This window comes from Terrapene carolina, unplaced genomic scaffold (genome assembly GCF_002925995.2).
Source record: "Terrapene carolina triunguis isolate 2854851 unplaced genomic scaffold, T_m_triunguis-2.0 Scaffold132, whole genome shotgun sequence".
Classification (NCBI taxonomy): Eukaryota; Metazoa; Chordata; order Testudines; family Emydidae; genus Terrapene; species Terrapene triunguis.
Window position 1 is genome coordinate 23,938,089 of NW_020664483.1, and position 17,326 is coordinate 23,955,414.

The 17,326-nt window shown below is 42.9% G+C and overlaps 1 protein-coding gene across 2 annotated transcripts in view; it reads left to right on the plus strand.

The window, feature by feature from the left end:
- Positions 1 to 9,337: 9,337 nt before the first annotated feature.
- MTIF2 (mitochondrial translational initiation factor 2) overlaps positions 9,338 to 17,326 on the plus strand; it is a 40,025-nt gene continuing 32,036 nt past the window's right edge. The window contains exons 1-2 of one of the 2 annotated variants that reach the window (XM_024215570.1): positions 9,338 to 9,353; positions 16,597 to 16,828. In XM_024215570.1, the coding sequence (XP_024071338.1) occupies positions 16,604 to 16,828 (225 nt within the window). In that variant the 5' untranslated portion in view covers positions 9,338 to 9,353; positions 16,597 to 16,603. Of the gene's footprint in view, positions 9,354 to 14,877; positions 14,918 to 16,596; positions 16,829 to 17,326 lie in introns of those variants that run through there. The other variant, XM_024215560.1, reaches the window with a different exon arrangement.

Genomic DNA, 17,326 nt, shown 5'->3' on the forward strand with positions numbered 1-17,326 from the left:
AGACAATGAAGCTGGAGTATTCCAGAGGTCCTTTGCAGGCTCCAAGAGAGGCTCATTTATTGGGAGGGTTCTTCTCCCCAGAGCTGATGATTGGAGAATATCTAGCAGTTTGTGTGTATTCTCCTGCAGGAATTCTGCCTGGATGCTCAAGGTAGTGGCCATACATCTTAGGAAGTCCTGATACTCTTTAAAGTCCTCAGGCATGGAGAAGAAGATTCCAGCACAGTAGAGTCATCCAGAGAGGACCAAGAGGTGGTTTGGTTGGCTGTGCCAACAATAGTCCTGTTCTTGCACCACAGGATCTGCTCAGAATAACCCCAGCAGTCGAGAGGGACCAGACGCAGCAGTCACTACCAGATGGGGTGGTTTGGGAGCAGGAGCCACCATCAGGACTTTCCTCCTGGAGCAGGTCAAAGAGTGTGACCCCGGGGACTGAAGAGTGTCTCAAGGAGGCCACTGGGCACCAGGGTAAAAGACACTGGTGGCCAGCATGCCCTGGCCAAGAGTCCCCATCCCGACTGCAGGACAGACGGTGATCTCGGTACCGATGGTGATCCGAGAAAGATCTCAAGGGCCTATTGGGTGACGATGAAAGGGAGATTACTCTGAACTGGATATTCAGGAGTCCCTGGGGTTCTCTGGTGATAACAGGGGAACCAGCCCCAATGGGGCAAAGAGTCAGAGTTGTCTGAAGCCCAACATGCGGGCACCATTGGTCCCAAAGAGGAATGGGGGATCAGCACAGGCAATAGCAAATGTGATACACTCTTATCCAGTACCAGGAGAGGCACTATTATCAAGGCTAAGGGTACCAAAAGCTATGAAGGGATCTGCCACACCATGCCATCACAAATTAATTTTTCTAGTAAGATTTTGAGACATAATATTGAAAGATTTATTAAAATCCATTGTCCATCTTTTTAAACAAAATTCTCCAGGGGACAGAATGCCGCTTAAAAAACAGTGGCACAATATGTGTCCAAATATATTACATCTACTGCCCTCCTGCCATCCACAATTTTTTTAATTCTATCAAATGTAGGAATTGCCAACAGGAATTCAAAAAGGTACACCCTTCCTGCTCCCTAACATACACGTGGCACCTCCCTCCCTGCTGCACTGACCCAGCATCGTAGGTGGCTGCATAGCTACTACTGACACTCACTTCGGGGTGCTCCATGCTGACCACTGGGATGTTCAAGGCTCGCAGATGCTCCTCCAGTGCCTCCCAAAGCCCACAAGACGACAGTGGCTGTTGCTGCTGGACGGCCATGGCTGACAGCTCAGTCTCAGACTTGTCAGCTGACTAGCCGGTGCTGGGAGGTGCCCTCTGCAGAGGACACACGAGCCGGGGGTTCCGCAGCAGCCGGCATCACACAAATCACAACTGCAAAGACAGGCGGGTTTACAGGAGAGAAGCCAGGCAAAGGAATGCAAAGCAATTTGTGGGTGGGGTGGGTGCTGCAAGACCACACTGTTTTTTAAAATCAAAATATTTTGTAAATAATATTTGCAGCACCCACCCCACCCACAAATTGCTTTGCATTCCTTTGCCTGGCTTTTACCCGAATTAAAAGAAGAAGGAATACTGACATCCTTTTTTTAATATAATCAAGGATCTCTATGTTTTTGACACACTGAGCCTAAATACCATGCTGCAGCTCCTTCATTTCTGGGAATTTAGCCTTTGTCTCCCTTGGGGTGTGATGCAGGGTTATTACCACTAGGCCACTTGAGAGAACTGATTTTACATGTTAAAAAGTCTCAATTTTTATATCTTTTATGATAAGTAACTTGTGCAGGGCTTTTCTTATAAGCAGGTTAGAACCAAATCTGTGTGACATATTTCCCTTTGTGTCTTACCATTTCAGAATGATTTGTCAGTCTGGATTAAGTATTTACAAGCTATTTTGGAATTCTGTGATATGTTCTTTATCAGTATGTAGGCTGTATTTGCTTATATAAAAGGCTTGTGAACAATTTACGAGCAGGAAGCTAGCTGCAAATGGAATAAATTTGCATTAATTCTAATAAAAATGGACACTTCAGACATTAAGTCAATAGTAACCCTGGGTTCATTCTGATTTGGGAGTAGCTGTTTTGAAAAAAAAAAAATTGATTTGAATAAATGTGTTAACATACTGTATGAAATATGTCACATTTTAACTGTAAGGTAAGAGTTGTTGCCATTAATGGACAAAACATTTTATTCCACATAATAAATCTTCCTTTAAGAAGAATTAAAAAGAGACATAACACTAATCCCACTAACCATTAAACATGTCTGTATGTGCATTCATATAGGTGTGGGGGGATGTCTTAATTAGGTTGTAGTTATATAATCTGACACATTACTTCAGAATTTTGCTCTGTAACTAAACTTTAAACAAATACTTAATGAAACTCAGTTTTGGTATTTATTTTTTTTCACAAAAATCAATTTGAGATTATATATGTTAATACAATTCAAACACTAGATTGGCAATTGTGATGATTATGTCTTACGGTAGCACTCAGAGGCCGTAATGAGGATTGGACCACTATTATGCTGGTTTCTGTAAAAACATATAGTAAAAGACAAACCCCTGTTCAAGGAGTTTATAATCTACATAGAGCCAAAGTATAACAGATGGGTGCAGCACACATAGAAAGGACTAGAGAAAAGGCAGAAGATGAGGATAACAGTAATAACAGCACCAATGGAAACTTTTTTCACTTAACTATTTAGGTCAAGATTTTAAAATTTAAGTGCCTAATATTAGGCTCCTAAAACCATATATAGATGTCTAAATAAGTGGCCTGCTATTTAAAAGTGTTGAGTACTGAGAAGTTCCAGCAAAGAAGCCCCTTTGTGAACCTCTAGATATGTGGCTTGCATCATGATGTCCCTTTAACAATAAATTGGAAAGGCTTTAAAATGGCTTGTAGGATATTATGCTAACTGATGCTCCAAACATCTTTAAACTAATAGAATAAAAGAGGCAAATCCCAGAAGTGGTTAACATCAGCATGAACTGTCTTTTCTTATTTAAACACAGAGACAAGCATGAAAAGAAAAACAGTTTTACCTGTTCAGGATGTGCTCGGTAATGCAAACAGTTTTGTTAGTAAAACTGGATGCACAGATGTAATTAGCAGATTTGACCAGAAGAATGTAGGAGATCTGGGTTGGTTTAAATGTTTAGGCCACATCAGAGAAGCCAGGACATCATTTACAAGATACACATGAGGATGGGTGGGTCACTAGGCACTGCTGTAGGTGGGGAAGCTAATAAGGATGGGATTGTGCCACCCACTCAGAGAGAGCAAGATTGGGGGGCAGGAGGGAGATGTTGGAAGCCTATTCCTGCTACCTGTAAAGCAGTTCCCTACTTCACTTGGAGACATCAAAGCTTCCTTGTTTGAGACTTGTAGCACTCCTCCTGCCCACTTTCAAATACCATGGCCCATGCCAGCACTAAGAGCAGCTGGCCCTTACCTGTGCCCCACACCTCCATTACTCATCCACCTCCCTCCTATCCTAATTTAGGTGGTAAAGAACCAAGGAGCTCTCCTTGGGATCTTCCTCTGTAAGACAGACTTTTCCCCCTCTCTACTAGAAGGTGGAGCCTTCTTTGGAAATGAAATAATTTGTTTAAGAAAAAATATATATAGTGTTATTAAGAAAAAGATTTTGCCTCAGTTTCCTGATTACAACACTTAGGCAAAAATAGGGTAATGCAGTACCTTGGCATGTATTAATTTTTTTTAAAGACAGACTACTTTTCTTGAGCAGACACCACATTTGAAAGAACTATGCAGATTCATAATATATAAATAGCTGTTACCAAAAGCATAAAGACTGCTGCGCTCCTTCTATCGCAGCACACAGCTAGTAATTACAGACTACTTTCTAGCTAAAGCAGGGATGTTGTGCAATGTCCTGCAAAATGGACTCACAAATGCAGCAAAGGTAGTGTCATTGTGCACTGTATTCTGCCTAAAATCAGTTCAATGCACAGCCCTTCATGCATTCTTTTTCTCAAATAGCAGGGAGCTTAATGCTTAAGCACCATTGTTTGGTCAGAGAGGACATGTATGTAAAAGCATAAAAATGAGACTACACACATTTTCCCTATGGCCACACCCTTTTACAATTCTTTGCTGTGACAGTTGTGGGAAAACTCTGGAGCAATCTCTCTTGAGTCTTCGTGGAGGATACAGAAATAGGCCAGCCAACTTTTGTTGTATGCAGCTTCCCCTAGGTTTCCTATCACGAATGTGTGAGCAATGCCAGATAGAATTAGACAAAACTCAATGAAAGCTTAATTTAAAAAATATTATTTTACATATATTCTTGATTGAATATGAATTTGTATACAATTAACAAAATCAGATTTTTAAAAAGAAACCTAATTATATGACCAATTACCACAACTGTGTATATACTGTAAATGGATAGTTAGACATTTATATGTCCAACATTTATAGGTGCAGCTACTGTAATTTCACATGCTAATGTGGGCACACAATTGTACACACAGTTCTATTCATGCAAGTGGGCTTCGACACACTAAAAATGTGGTCACTAGCTAATGAAGAATTAAGAGAAATTCAAAGCAAAGAATAATTAGAACAAGTAAAATAGCATGCAATTAGACTGTGTACCTGCCTAATAATAATAAGAAATATATAAATGTATTACTAAAGATGCAACCAATAATAATTAAAACTTTTGATGAAAGAGCAAAACAAAGAATTAACTAGCATGTAATTCAAGGGAAAGTGTTTATAAATGTCAATCCATTATACAGACTTACAACATCTGAAATAATTCACCAGCTTTTCTCACTTTGTTCTAGAATAGGGAAACTATAATAAAGCCTTAATTTGAAACACTATGTATCTGTGGTTACAAGACATGGACAAAATATGATCCAATGCTAATTAGAAGAACATTATGACAGTACATGGAACAGTTTCCAGAAATCATCAAAAGGAAGTTTAGTCAAAAAGCAGATTTGTAGGAAACTCTAGTGACTGATATTTTAATTTTAAAAGTCCTTCAAAAAGAACATTATTCTGGTCAATCCAAAATTCACTGAATTAATTATATCACAGACACCATCTCCACATCCTGTGCATCTAACATGGCAGTCAAGTGATCTGATTTGGTATCCTGCAGTTGTAACATACATTGTAATTGTACATGTCCCTTTCTATTATAGGAACACAACTTGAGTGTCACTTTCATGTATCTTCTTGTAATACTTTGCATTTATAGAGTGCCTTTTTATAAGGTTTTGTCCACAAGTGCTTAAGTGTCACAACAATTATGTGAGATAGGTAAGTATTATTATTTCCCCATTTTACAGATGGAGAAACTAGGGATGTAAAAGTTTAACTGGTTAACCGATAAGCATCAGTCTTATTAGTTTTGGTTAATGATTAAACTCTGCTGCCGCCCCCACCCAGGGTCCCAGCTGCCGGACCGCGCCAAGGGTCCCGGCTACCAGTCCTGCGCCCTGGCTCCTGGCTGCCAGCCCGGGGTCCTGGCTGCTGGCCTGCACCCAGGGATCCACTGCCGGCCCAGGTGCAGGGCAGGCAGCAGAGTCCTGGGTGCGAGGCTAGCAGCCAGGACCCCGGGTGCTGGGCCAGCAGCAGGGATCCCGGTGCTGGCAGCAGCTGGGATGTTGGGCATGGGCGGAAGTGGCAATCCCGGCGTGGGTGGCAGCCGGGATGCTGGGAACAGGTGGCAATGGAGTCCCGTGTAACACGTGAGGGTGCTGCAGCACCCCCCGCAGCCCTAGTTCACTGCCTTAATGGTTAACTGTTTAACCAATAGAATTTTAATAGGTTACATGGTTACTATTTTTAAACCCTATTTACATCCCTAGGAGAAACTGGGGCACAAAGAAGTTAAATACTTGATGCACAGCAGTTCCAGTATTACAAACTATTTTCAACTGGACTAAGAGGGGCAGACTCTCAGATGGCATAAATTGTCATAGCTCTATTGACTTCAATTCAGTGCTTAATTTGTAATAAAAGAGGTGCGGGGGCTCAAGCAATTATTTTACATTCATAACTGATGCAGCAAGCCTAGAGGTGCCAGGGTAAGCCCTGGCATAAATTAAACACTACTTCAATTAAACCATTGACTTCAATGGCGCTATGACAATTTAAGCCATCTGAGGATCTACCTGAGTGTAGAGAATTATGATCTGACTTATTTTAAATTCCCTTTGAGAGTCTTCATAGACACATGTGCCAAAAAGGGTATTATGCATTATAAATGTTCAAAAGGCACCTAGGAAATTCATCAGCAGATGGTGACTGCTAACATGTGAATGTGTTTCTAGTCATTACATAATGCAATGAAGGATGGCTGTACCATGTAATCAAAACAGGCAGTTGCTTAGAGCACAAAGGTATTAGGGACAGCAAAATATGTAGTACAGCTATTTTACTTTCCACATCACACCTACAATTGCAAATTGCAATAACCTGCTGCAGGTCACTGAGTTATTCTCCCAAGAACACCCCAAGGCTAAAGGATGCATTACATTATGTCATTTGGGATTATCTGTGGGTTTTTAGTCAGTATTAATGGAAAGCAAGATTAAGGATTTTTCAAAGGCTATTAAAAGGTGGTAGCTTCCTCCTACAATTTCTTCTAATCTATTATACTGATGTCATGTGTGTGCCAAATTTAGAAAGCATTTGATTTTAAAAAATCTGTCCAACCATTTTAAGGCTTTGGTTTATGGCTTAAGTATTTTGGCTTAAAAATATACTAAAACCAAAAATAGAATAAACTATTTCCTGGTATGCAAGAGAGACCAACATTTAAGTACTTAAATTACAGACATGAAGTTAAGGCTGCTGAGAAATTAAGCAACTTGTACTTTTGACAAATATCCTGATACTTATGCATTTTAAGCAAAAAGCTCTCTACAAGTATATCATATGTAGTTTAGGACTGATTTGGATCTCTTCTTGAAAAAAGGAAGGTGGCTGTGTTGAAATTTCCTATCCCTCTTCAAATGGAAGAGACTGCACTTATGTGGCAGATAACTGAGGAGCGTATTGAAATGATCTTCCCTTTGAGACAACTGATCCATCAGTATTGGCTCAATTTTGGCAGTATGGACATATTATTAGAATGGAAGACCAACAAATTCCCAAGTGTATTTACCAAGAAATGCTGCTACATGGATAGTGATCACCAGGGCCGCCGAGAGCAGGTTCGGGCCCCGGTGAAAAAAAATTTTCGGGCCCCCCAGCAAGGGCGGACTGGCTAAACAGGGCTGACGAGAGGGAGGGGAAGCAGGGCCCCGGCCCCCTTCCGGACCGCCGGGCCCCGGTAATTTGTACCGGCTTTCCCCCCACTCCCCCGGTCGGCCTTGGTGATCACATGGACACCAAAAGCTTCTGTGGCAGGGGGGGATCTTCATTGGAAGCAAGATTTGGTACTTTGTGTATTCCCCAGGGATCAGAATGGTTATACATCCATAGGCGTGCGCACAGGGTGTGCCGGATGTGCCCAGGCACATCCTAATGCCCGCGGGCCGGCCCCCGCCCCTCAGGGCTTTGGATTTGGCTCGCAGGATTTGCCCCCCATGGTACGGCAGGCCCCGTGCCACTCTCAGAAGCGGCTGGCACGGCACCACGTCCCTGGGGCCCTTGCGGGGGGGGGGGGGGGGGGGCAGAGGGCTCTGTGTGTTGCTACAGGCACCGCCCCCCGCAGCTCCCATTGGCCGGGAAGGGGGAACAGTGGCCAATGGGAGCTTCAGGGGAGGTACTTGGAGGTGCAGCAATGGCAGTGCACAGAGCCCTGTGGCCCTCTTCTCCCCCAAGGGCTGCACAGGGACGTGGTAAGCAGCATGGCATGGGGCCAGGGCAGGCAGGGAGCGCACTGCTGCAGGTAAACAGCGCCGGGCCGGAGCCCAAACCCCTCCTGCACCCCGCCCCCCAACTCCCTGCCCTGAGCCCCCTGCCTGCACCTCACGCCCTTCCTGCACCCCAACCCCCTGCCCTGAGCCCCCTGCTGCACCCTGCACTCCAACTCCCTGCCCTGAGCCCCCTGTTGAACCTTGCACTCCTCCTGTACCCCAACCCCCTGCCCTAAGCCCCCTGCCTGCACCCAGTATCCCTCCTGCACCCCAACCCCCTTTCCTGAGCCCCCTGCTACACCCTGCACCCCTCCTGCACCCCAACTCCCTGCCCTGAGCCCCCTCCTGCACTCCACATCCCTCTTGCACCCCAACCCCCTTCCCTGAGCCTCCTGCTGCACCCTAACTCCCTGCCCTGAGCCCCCTGCTGCCCCCTGCACCCCAACTCCCTGCCCTGAGCCCCCTCATACACTCCGCACCCCTCCTCTGCCCCAATCCCTTGCCCCGAGCCCCTTCCTGCACACCGCACTCCCTCCCACACTCCGCACTCCCTCCCACACCCCAACCTTTATGATGTTCGCCTTTAAAAAAATAAATAAATAAAATTCCCTGGGTGCACATCCTAATGAAATGTGCTGTGCATGCCTATGTATACATCACTGCTGATACTTGCAGAGCTGCCAGCCCTAAGTGTTAAAATTAATGAGTCAGATCCCTGACATGAGATTTCCTTAAAAATACTGAGATTTAAAAATAAGTGCAGGGTTCTTTGTATTTGACTTCCGGTTTTATCGCTTCTCTTAGGGTCTCTCTGCGAGCAGGAGTCCAGATATTTACTGATTGTAAAAGCCCAGCGGAGAGTCTCACCAGTCGCTGGGCTCCAGGAACTAAGAACAATACCAAACCCCAGGAGACTCTCAATAAAACAACCAGTGCTAGCACCAGAGCGGTTAGCTCAGGCCCTGCGTGCAGGGCCGGCTCCAGGCACCAGCTTGTCAAGCAGGTGCTTGGGGCGGCCGCTCCTGAGAGGGGCCGCACGTCCAGGTATTCGGCGGCAATTCGGCGGACGGTCCCTCACTCCGCCTGGAAGTGAAGGACCTCCGGCCGAATTGCCATCGCGATCGCCGCGTTTTTGTTTTTGTTTTTTTTTTGTTTTGGCTGCTTCGGGGGGCCAAAACCCTGGAGCCGGCCCTGCCTGCGGGGTGCCCGGCCTGCCGCGGTATTTCCACTGACAGCTCAGCCACGCTAGTCCCCTTTGTTACACATACCAGCCCCGCCTCCCTCCAGCCCCCACTTCCAGTGCTCCGGGCGCGAACCCGACGGCCTGCAGCCTGGGCCCCGCCCTGCACGAGTCCCAGAACCCCGCCCGCTCCGCTGTCAACGCCCTCTTCCCGGTTGCGTCCTCTGCCCCGCCTCTCAATGGGTCACGTGTCCTAGCGCGCTCCGCTGCGTTTCAGGCTCGTTTGCGGTTTGTGGCAGGTAAAGCGGCGCTGACAGGCCGAGTTTACCTGGGGCGCGCGGTGTTTGGGGGGCGCGGAGCCGGCCGTAGGGCTGGGCCCCTCTGGGGGTACGGCCCCCTGGGGCTGACCAGTTCCCCTCTCGCACCCGTCCCTCCCAGACAGCCCCGGCGCCGCTCGTTCTCAGTGACTGCGGCACTAGGGTGTTGAGAAAGGCCTCGGTGTGCGCGCCCCGCCTGATTCCCCCCCCCCAGCTCCCCGGCTGCTGTCCCCCACCCCACCAATCTCCTGTGCCTGCTGCCTGGCACCTCTTCGAGTGTCTGGGCAAGGCGGGGCCGGTGGCACTAAGGTGCCCCCCTGCGGGGCCTGGGGTAGGCCAAGGCTGAGGGCCCCTTGAGGAACACGCCCTGCTCGGGGATTGCTCCCTGTTCAACCGAAAGAGCCTGACTCTGAGCAGCGCCGCTGGCTGAGCGGAGCCGATGTCGCTCGAGGAGACCCCACTTCTCAGCCGGCTCCCTAGCCGTCTCGAGCTCTGGCTGAAAGCCGTCAGCTTGAATGCTAGGTGGGAACTAAGCGGCAGCCAACGTGGCTGGCGGAGCACAGGTCTGACGTGCTGAGGGCAAGAAGCACCACCTCACAAGTGGGCTGCCACATTCAGTACTAGCCTTCGTTTCCCTTCCTGTTTCTGCAATCACTGATAGGCTCGGGGGGAGTGTGCCTTGTGGTGGCCTAGTTTCAGGGTGACACAGATGTGATAAGAATAACAAGACTGGCATTCAGAAAATCAGTTTGTGGTCTGATGATAGGCTCAAGATGAAAAAGTACTCTTGGCTACAGCTGTTATCTGGGCATCTAGAACCAGCCTGTGATATAATAAACTCCCAGATTGAGGACCTGTGTTACAAAAGACAACTGCACTCAGTCATCAATGGTGCCAGTGTAATGTTCACATGCTTTCATCCAGACTGCGTAGATACTACAGTGTTATGGGCCATATAAGTACTTATGGTCTGTGTTAGGCAGGATATCAGATTAGATTACTATAATGGTCCCTGCCAGCTTTAAAATCTATGAACCTAGCTATAGATACCACTGTTTCTGTCATTGAGTTTTAGTGAAGTTAGCCCCTCTTCCAAACCATAGTGTCATGGATGTGAGCGGCTGCTGTAGAAATGGGTATTGTCATCATAACAAAGACACTACGCCCATGTCCCCTCTTACTAACATAATAGGCGGGATGATGATGTAGAACCCCATGTAAGGGCACCTTTGGGGTTGAAAGATAAAGGTGAGCCATTCTAAAAGCTACAAGTTTGTCAACAGTTGCACATGATAAAGAATTACAAAGGCAGACTATGTAAAATTAGAATGGATGTTTAACCCTCATCTATCGGCAGGGGGAGATGATTGACCAATGCAGCCAGTGCAGTTTCTGTCCAAAACTCAGACACGAAACTTAATTGCCAAGGGAAAAGAAAATCACAGGTTTCTTCATATCTATGTGTCATTAGTTTTCAATAGATGTGCCATATATCAACGGGGCTGAGGCACATGACTTATGAGGAGAGGCTGAGGGAACTGGGATTGTTTAGTCTCCAGAAGAGAAGAGTGAGGGGGGATTTGATAGCAGCCTTCAGCTACCTGAAGGGGGGTTCCAAAGAGGATGAAGCTTGGTTGTTCTCAATGGTGGCAGATGACAAAACAAGGAGCAATGGTCTCAAGTTGCAAGTGGGGGCAGTCTAGGTTGGATATTAGGAAACACTATTTCACTAGGAGGGTGGTGAAGTACTGGAATGGGTTACCTAGGGAGATGGTGGAATCTCCATCCTTAGAAGTTTTTAAGGTCAGGCTTGACAAAGCCCTGGCTTGGATGATTTAGTTGGTGTTGGTCCTGCTTTGAGCATGGGGGCGGACTAGATGACCTCCTGAGGTCTCTTCCAACACTAATCTATGATTTTATGATTTGTTCAATAGGAAAAATATTTTGCTGAACAATCACACAGATTAGAATTAAGATTTTTGTTATATTTGGCAGGGTGGATTTGATTTAAATCAGTAGTCAGGAAGGCTTGATTTAATCATGGATTTCTACATAAAAGTACATTCTTGTTGGTTGTAATGACCTTAATACATATTCTTCACAACTCAGAGATAGATATAGGTTTCATTTTTAGAAGGTTCACACTATACATTTTTTAAGTGATTTATTTTGAAAACTTTTCAGATTAGTTTTACAGCTATATCAGAAAATGAATGATTGGTTATTTCATTTACCAAAAGGTAATTGAAGCAGATATTTATGAAGTCATTGGGAGGTGAACTATCTCCAATTCAACAGGTTAATCATTAATATTTGGAGGATTTTCTTGCCATGTTGCATTAGGAGGAGAACATCACCAGACAGACATTTAAATTGTTTTATTTAACTAAAACAGCAACATTATATATTCTGGATTTTTTTTCTTCAACAGCAAACATAATATTTTAACAAAACAAGCATATTATTTTTTGAATTTAGTTAGACATTCAAGTTTTCTAGAACATAAGAACACAAGAATGGCCGTACTGGGTTAGACCAAAGGTCCATGCAGCCCAGTATCCTGTCTACCAACAGTGGCCAATGCCAGGTGCCCCAGAGAGAGTGAACCTAACAGGTAATGATCAAGTGAACTCTCTCCTGCCATCCATCACCGCCGTCTGACAAACAGAGGCTAGGGACACCATTCCTTACCCATCCTGGCTAATAGCCATTAATGGACTTAACCTCCATGAATTTATCCAGTTCTCTTTTAAACCCTGTTATAGTCCTAGCCTTCACAACCTCCTCAGGCAAGGAATTCCACAGGTTGACTGTGCACTATGTGAAGAAGAACCTCCTTTTATTTGTTTCAAACCTGCTGCCTATTAATTTCATTTGGTGGCCCCTCGTTCTTATGGAAACAAGTAAATAACTTTTCCTTATTCACTTTCTCCACATCATTCATGATTTTATATACCTCTATCATATCCCCCCTTAGTCTCCTCTTTTCGAAGCTGAAAAGTCCTAGCCTCTTTAATCTCTCCTCGTATGGGACCCATTCCAAACCCCTAATCATTTTAGTTGCCCTTCTCTGAACCTTTTCTAATGCCAGTATATCTTTTTTGAGATGAGGAGACCACATCTGTACGCAGTATTCTAAAATCAGGTTTGTTTTTGTTAAAATTGTTTTTAACTAAAATAGTTATATGAAATATTTTTTTAAAAAAACAAAAATTAAATTGACTATGTCAGCCAGGTCAACACGAGAAACTTAAAATATTGGGTCCTGTGGCACTTTAAAGACTAACAGATGTATTGAAGCATAAGCTTTCCTGGGTGAATACCCACTTCATCAGACGCATGTAATGGAAATTTCCAGAGGCAGGTATAAATATGCAGGCAAGAATCAGTCTGGAGATAACGAGGTTAGTTCAATCAGGGAGGATGAGGCCCTCTTCTAGCAATTGAGGTGTGAACACCAAGGGAGGAGTTTGGCCGATGTAAAACTGGACAGTCCCTACGTAAAAGGATAAATGGACACAAGTCAGATATTAGGAATGGCAATATACAAAAACCTGTAGGAGAACACTTCAACCTCCCTGGCCACACAATAGCAGATGTAAAAGTAGCCATCTTACAGCAAAAAAACTTCAGGACCAGACTTCAAAGAGAAACTGCTGAGCTTCAGTTTATTTGCAAATTTGACACCATCAGATCAGGATTAAACAAAGACTGTGAATGGCTAGCCAACTACAAAAGCAGTTTCTCCTCCCTTGCTGTTCACACCTCAACTGCTAGAAGAGGGCCTCATCCTCCCTGATTGAACTAACCTCGTTATCTCCAGACTGATTCTTGCCTGCATATTTATTCCTGCCTCTGGAAATTTCCATTACATGCGTCTGACGAAGTGGGTATTCACCCACGAAAGCTTATGCTCCAATACATCTGTTCGTCTTTAAGGCGCCACAGGACTCTTTGTTGCTTTTTACAGATCCAGACTAACATGGCTACCCCTCTGATACTTAAAATATTGGCTTCTGCAGCTAACTCATTCGTCCTCACTTTCATGTTCCTGTTTGTTCATAATCTGGAAAAGAAAAACAAGCTTTCCTGCTTTTTCAGGTCCCAAACATTTCTCAATTTGGAATGAATTAGTCCAAAGGAAGAAAATATTCTATCTACACTGGCAGAAGAAGCTACTGCTGTTAAAAGTGAGATTATCACTTCAACAGTCTCTGAATCCAGGTGCTTAAGTGACTTCCACCAATTCACTGGTGTGACTTTCTTTAAAACATCAGCAAACATATATTTCTTGAACGGTTCACCCTTAGCTTTGAGGTTTATTATAGTTGGCATTATGGAGGGATGATTGCTTGATGTCCATGTCATAGCCAACTCCTCTTCTTCAGCAGTTAAGGTCTGACCCTGGTACCATCCCTCCATAATCAAAGTATTGAGAATATTTGCAAGAAAATGAGCTGGAGATAATGCTTGTCCCATTCGTTTTTTTAATGCTTGTAATTTAACTCTGTCATTGCATGTTTCTCTTTTTAAGATCTCACTCAGATCCTTCCAAATTTCAACAGCGTGTGTTCAACACTTCTCTTAAGCCCAATGTTGAGAACTTTGGCTGTGACAGTGCCATCTATTTTTTCACGATTTTGTTCACAAACTGTCATCAGATTAGGCCAGTTCTTGATATAGTGCTCAAAACAGTCCACTACTGAGTTCCATCACACGTCTTCTGGGAGAGTTAGCTTGGTTCCTCCCACTTTTTTCAGAGCAGCTGCTGCAAAGTGGTTATTATGGAAGTATTTTGCAATTTCTGGAACACTGAAGTCTTTGGCTAGGAGGTGCATCAAATGAGCACTGCAACCGTATGTTATTAGCTTGGGACTCTCTTCTAAATAATTTTTTCTCATCTTGGATACATTTGCAGCATTGTCTGTGACCAAGCTGCGTACTAGACATTTGAATTTTTTCTTCAGTTTCACAGTTTGTTATAGATTTTACTGCTACTTCTTGTAAGTATTCTGCTGTGTGTGCATTTCCTGATGTATCCATTGTTTCTGTAAGGAAGACATTCCCTTCTGTTGTCATATAAGCACATATAACAGGATCACTGTGGACATTGCTCCACCCATCAAAGCTCAGGTTAACAATTTTACCCTCTAGATTTTTTGCACACTGCTCAATTTCTCTTTCATACACTTTATCCAGCAATTTGCCTGCGACATCTGCTCTATTAGGTGGACTGTATCCTGGTTTTAATGACTGAACCATGTTAATGAAGTGTGGGTTCTCAATCATATGGCAAGGAGAGTTTGTTGCATAAACAAACCAGGCAATTTTTTCATCAATTACCTCTTTTTGTAATTTGCTGGTTCTTATCACAAACTTATCTATGATTGTTTCTGGATGATGATTTTTTTTTTTTCTTTTTGCTACAGGTGATGTACTGTGGCTATGTGACATACATGATGTGACTGAAACACTATCATTGGCAGATAACTCTGAAACTATAGAAAATGATGGTGATCTTGAAGGTGGATAGTCTTCAGAATCGTGTATGTTGAGGATGGATTCTCCTAAACAAAATAAGTCAATGCAGTTATTTAATTATTATTACCATACTGCTAATTTAGTATTACTCATTGCATTCACTGACACTCAGTATATTTTAAAGTGAAATTGTAAAAGGACGATCTGCCTTTTTCAGCTATTTATTTTTTATCACAACTGCATCTAAAATGATAGTTACTCTCTGGTACTAACAACTGTATTTTTTGCTCAAACCTGAGAATTCAAGAATAGTCCAGAAGGAAGACAGGCAGTCCTTAAGAACGAAGTATGAAATAAAAAAGTTTACCAACGGTTGGTAAACTTTTTTATTTCATACTTCGTTCTTAAGGACCAACCTGAAGATCCTGCATGTTCAGACATGTTCCTTTCATCTTCAACGCAGCTTCCTCCTGAGAAGGAACACTTCTCATGATGTGGTTTCATTCAGGCAACCAGGGCTTGCATTTCTTTATTGCACTGTTTGCATTTTGCACGCATGCCTGTCTTACCCACAGGTAGAGGAACTTCATTAAAATATTCCCAAACTGGGTCTCTTTTATGGCCTGCTGCCATTATAGGTTTTCCCTTCTAGTGAGAGAATGGTATGGTAGATCTCAAATCAATGAAGGCTACACTCAGAAAGACCTCAAGACCTAGAATCATAGAATATTAGGGTTGGAAGAGACCTCAGGAGGTCATATAGTCCAATATCCGCTCAAAGCAGGACCAACACCAACTTCTGGAATATGCTGCTCAAACAGTTTCACTTTTGTTTCTACTGTCTGTTTCTCCCTTCTCACATTTATCTCCAGACTCCTTCTCCTTGTCCAGATCTATTCCGCCCCCAACAATCTTCTATTCATTTAACTTTTTGAAACTTTGCATTTTTAGAGAGAGGTAAGGGATTGACTCTGTGTAAACAAATTTGCAGAGGGACGATAGGGTTGAGATCTGTTATTTCTCACCTCTCTATATTATTTATTTATTTAAAAACATTTTTGCTGTTAACAAGCATGTTATCTCTGGAGACACAAATCCAAAGTTTGAGAACTGCAAAACTAAGCATCTCTGATGGTATCATCTAGACTGAGCACTGAGTCCCATTGGGTAGATAGAAAGATTAACCTAAATAATCTATACAGAAGCCCCTGGAACCCCATAAAATTGGGTCCCTAATCCATGAACTATTGGAACTAATTTACAAAACTTTTCTTAAACATTACATGAATATATTGTCTCATACTATAGAATTAGAATTTATAATCCCTATTCCATGATGAGATAGTTTTAATTAAGATACATTATAGCTCAAAACTATCTTCAGATACGTTTTTTCCTCAAATGTATTTTATCCAAAAAATCCGATTTAAATAAAAAAAATCAATTTTTTTTTGTTTTGTTTTGTTAAATCATTGATTTTTACCCACCCTGTTATTTGGGGACTTGCTGTAGATTTTTTTTTTTTATCTTCAGTCTATATAACTGACATTTTTCAAACTAGTAAATTCATTGTATAGTTCTCTAGAAGTGTAATTGGATGATAATTGATTCAATTTGGAATGACCTAAGACAAGTATTATGAATTGTCAAAAAGCAGGCTTATTTTCATTTAAATCAGATTTTTTAAATCAATTTGATTTAAATCAAAACCACCCTGATTTCATTGTATCTTTTCTATTCACAGTGAAGAAATGAACCGAGGGATGATGCTGAAATTGGAAAACCTGGTCCAGTTACATTGTGCTTGCAGACAGCTGCATAGTCTTTCTTACAGGAAAATTCACAGAACACAGTGGAAGCCTCTGCGGTCATCCACATACCCTATGTGGCCAGTTCAGCTGCACCCACAGCTCTGGCAAACAGACACATTCACCGGTGTTGCACTCTCACAATATAGGCTTTTAGCTACAAAGGAGGTGATGAACAAGTTCCAACAACTACTTTATCCCATCTGAAAGTACAAAGTGCAAAAAAATCAATTTTTGAGCATTTTCATTATATAAATAGAAACTCTGTTAGTAATGAATTTACTGTGTATAAGATTATTACTCCACTGTATAGAGAATTTACTTTAGATTTACAAGACATATTAATATATTTGTAGATGTATTGGCGCTCTCTCCCAAACATTCATTTGAAGTTTTTTAAATCCAAATGTTGCAGCACCAAAAATCTGAAAGAAAAACTGACTATAAACAAGTGGAAATGATTTTCATTGCTCAAAATGAGAGATATGCAAAAAACAGTAAAAATGCCGCTAAGTGATTTTTAAAATATTCACTATTTTAACATTTTTCAGTAATTTGTTTGTAATGTAGGCAAAGATATTTCTTTACAACTTACAATTTTTGTTTTCATTGGCCCTTTAAATATTGTTTATTAGTCATTCCTTAATTTATGCCACCCATATAGCC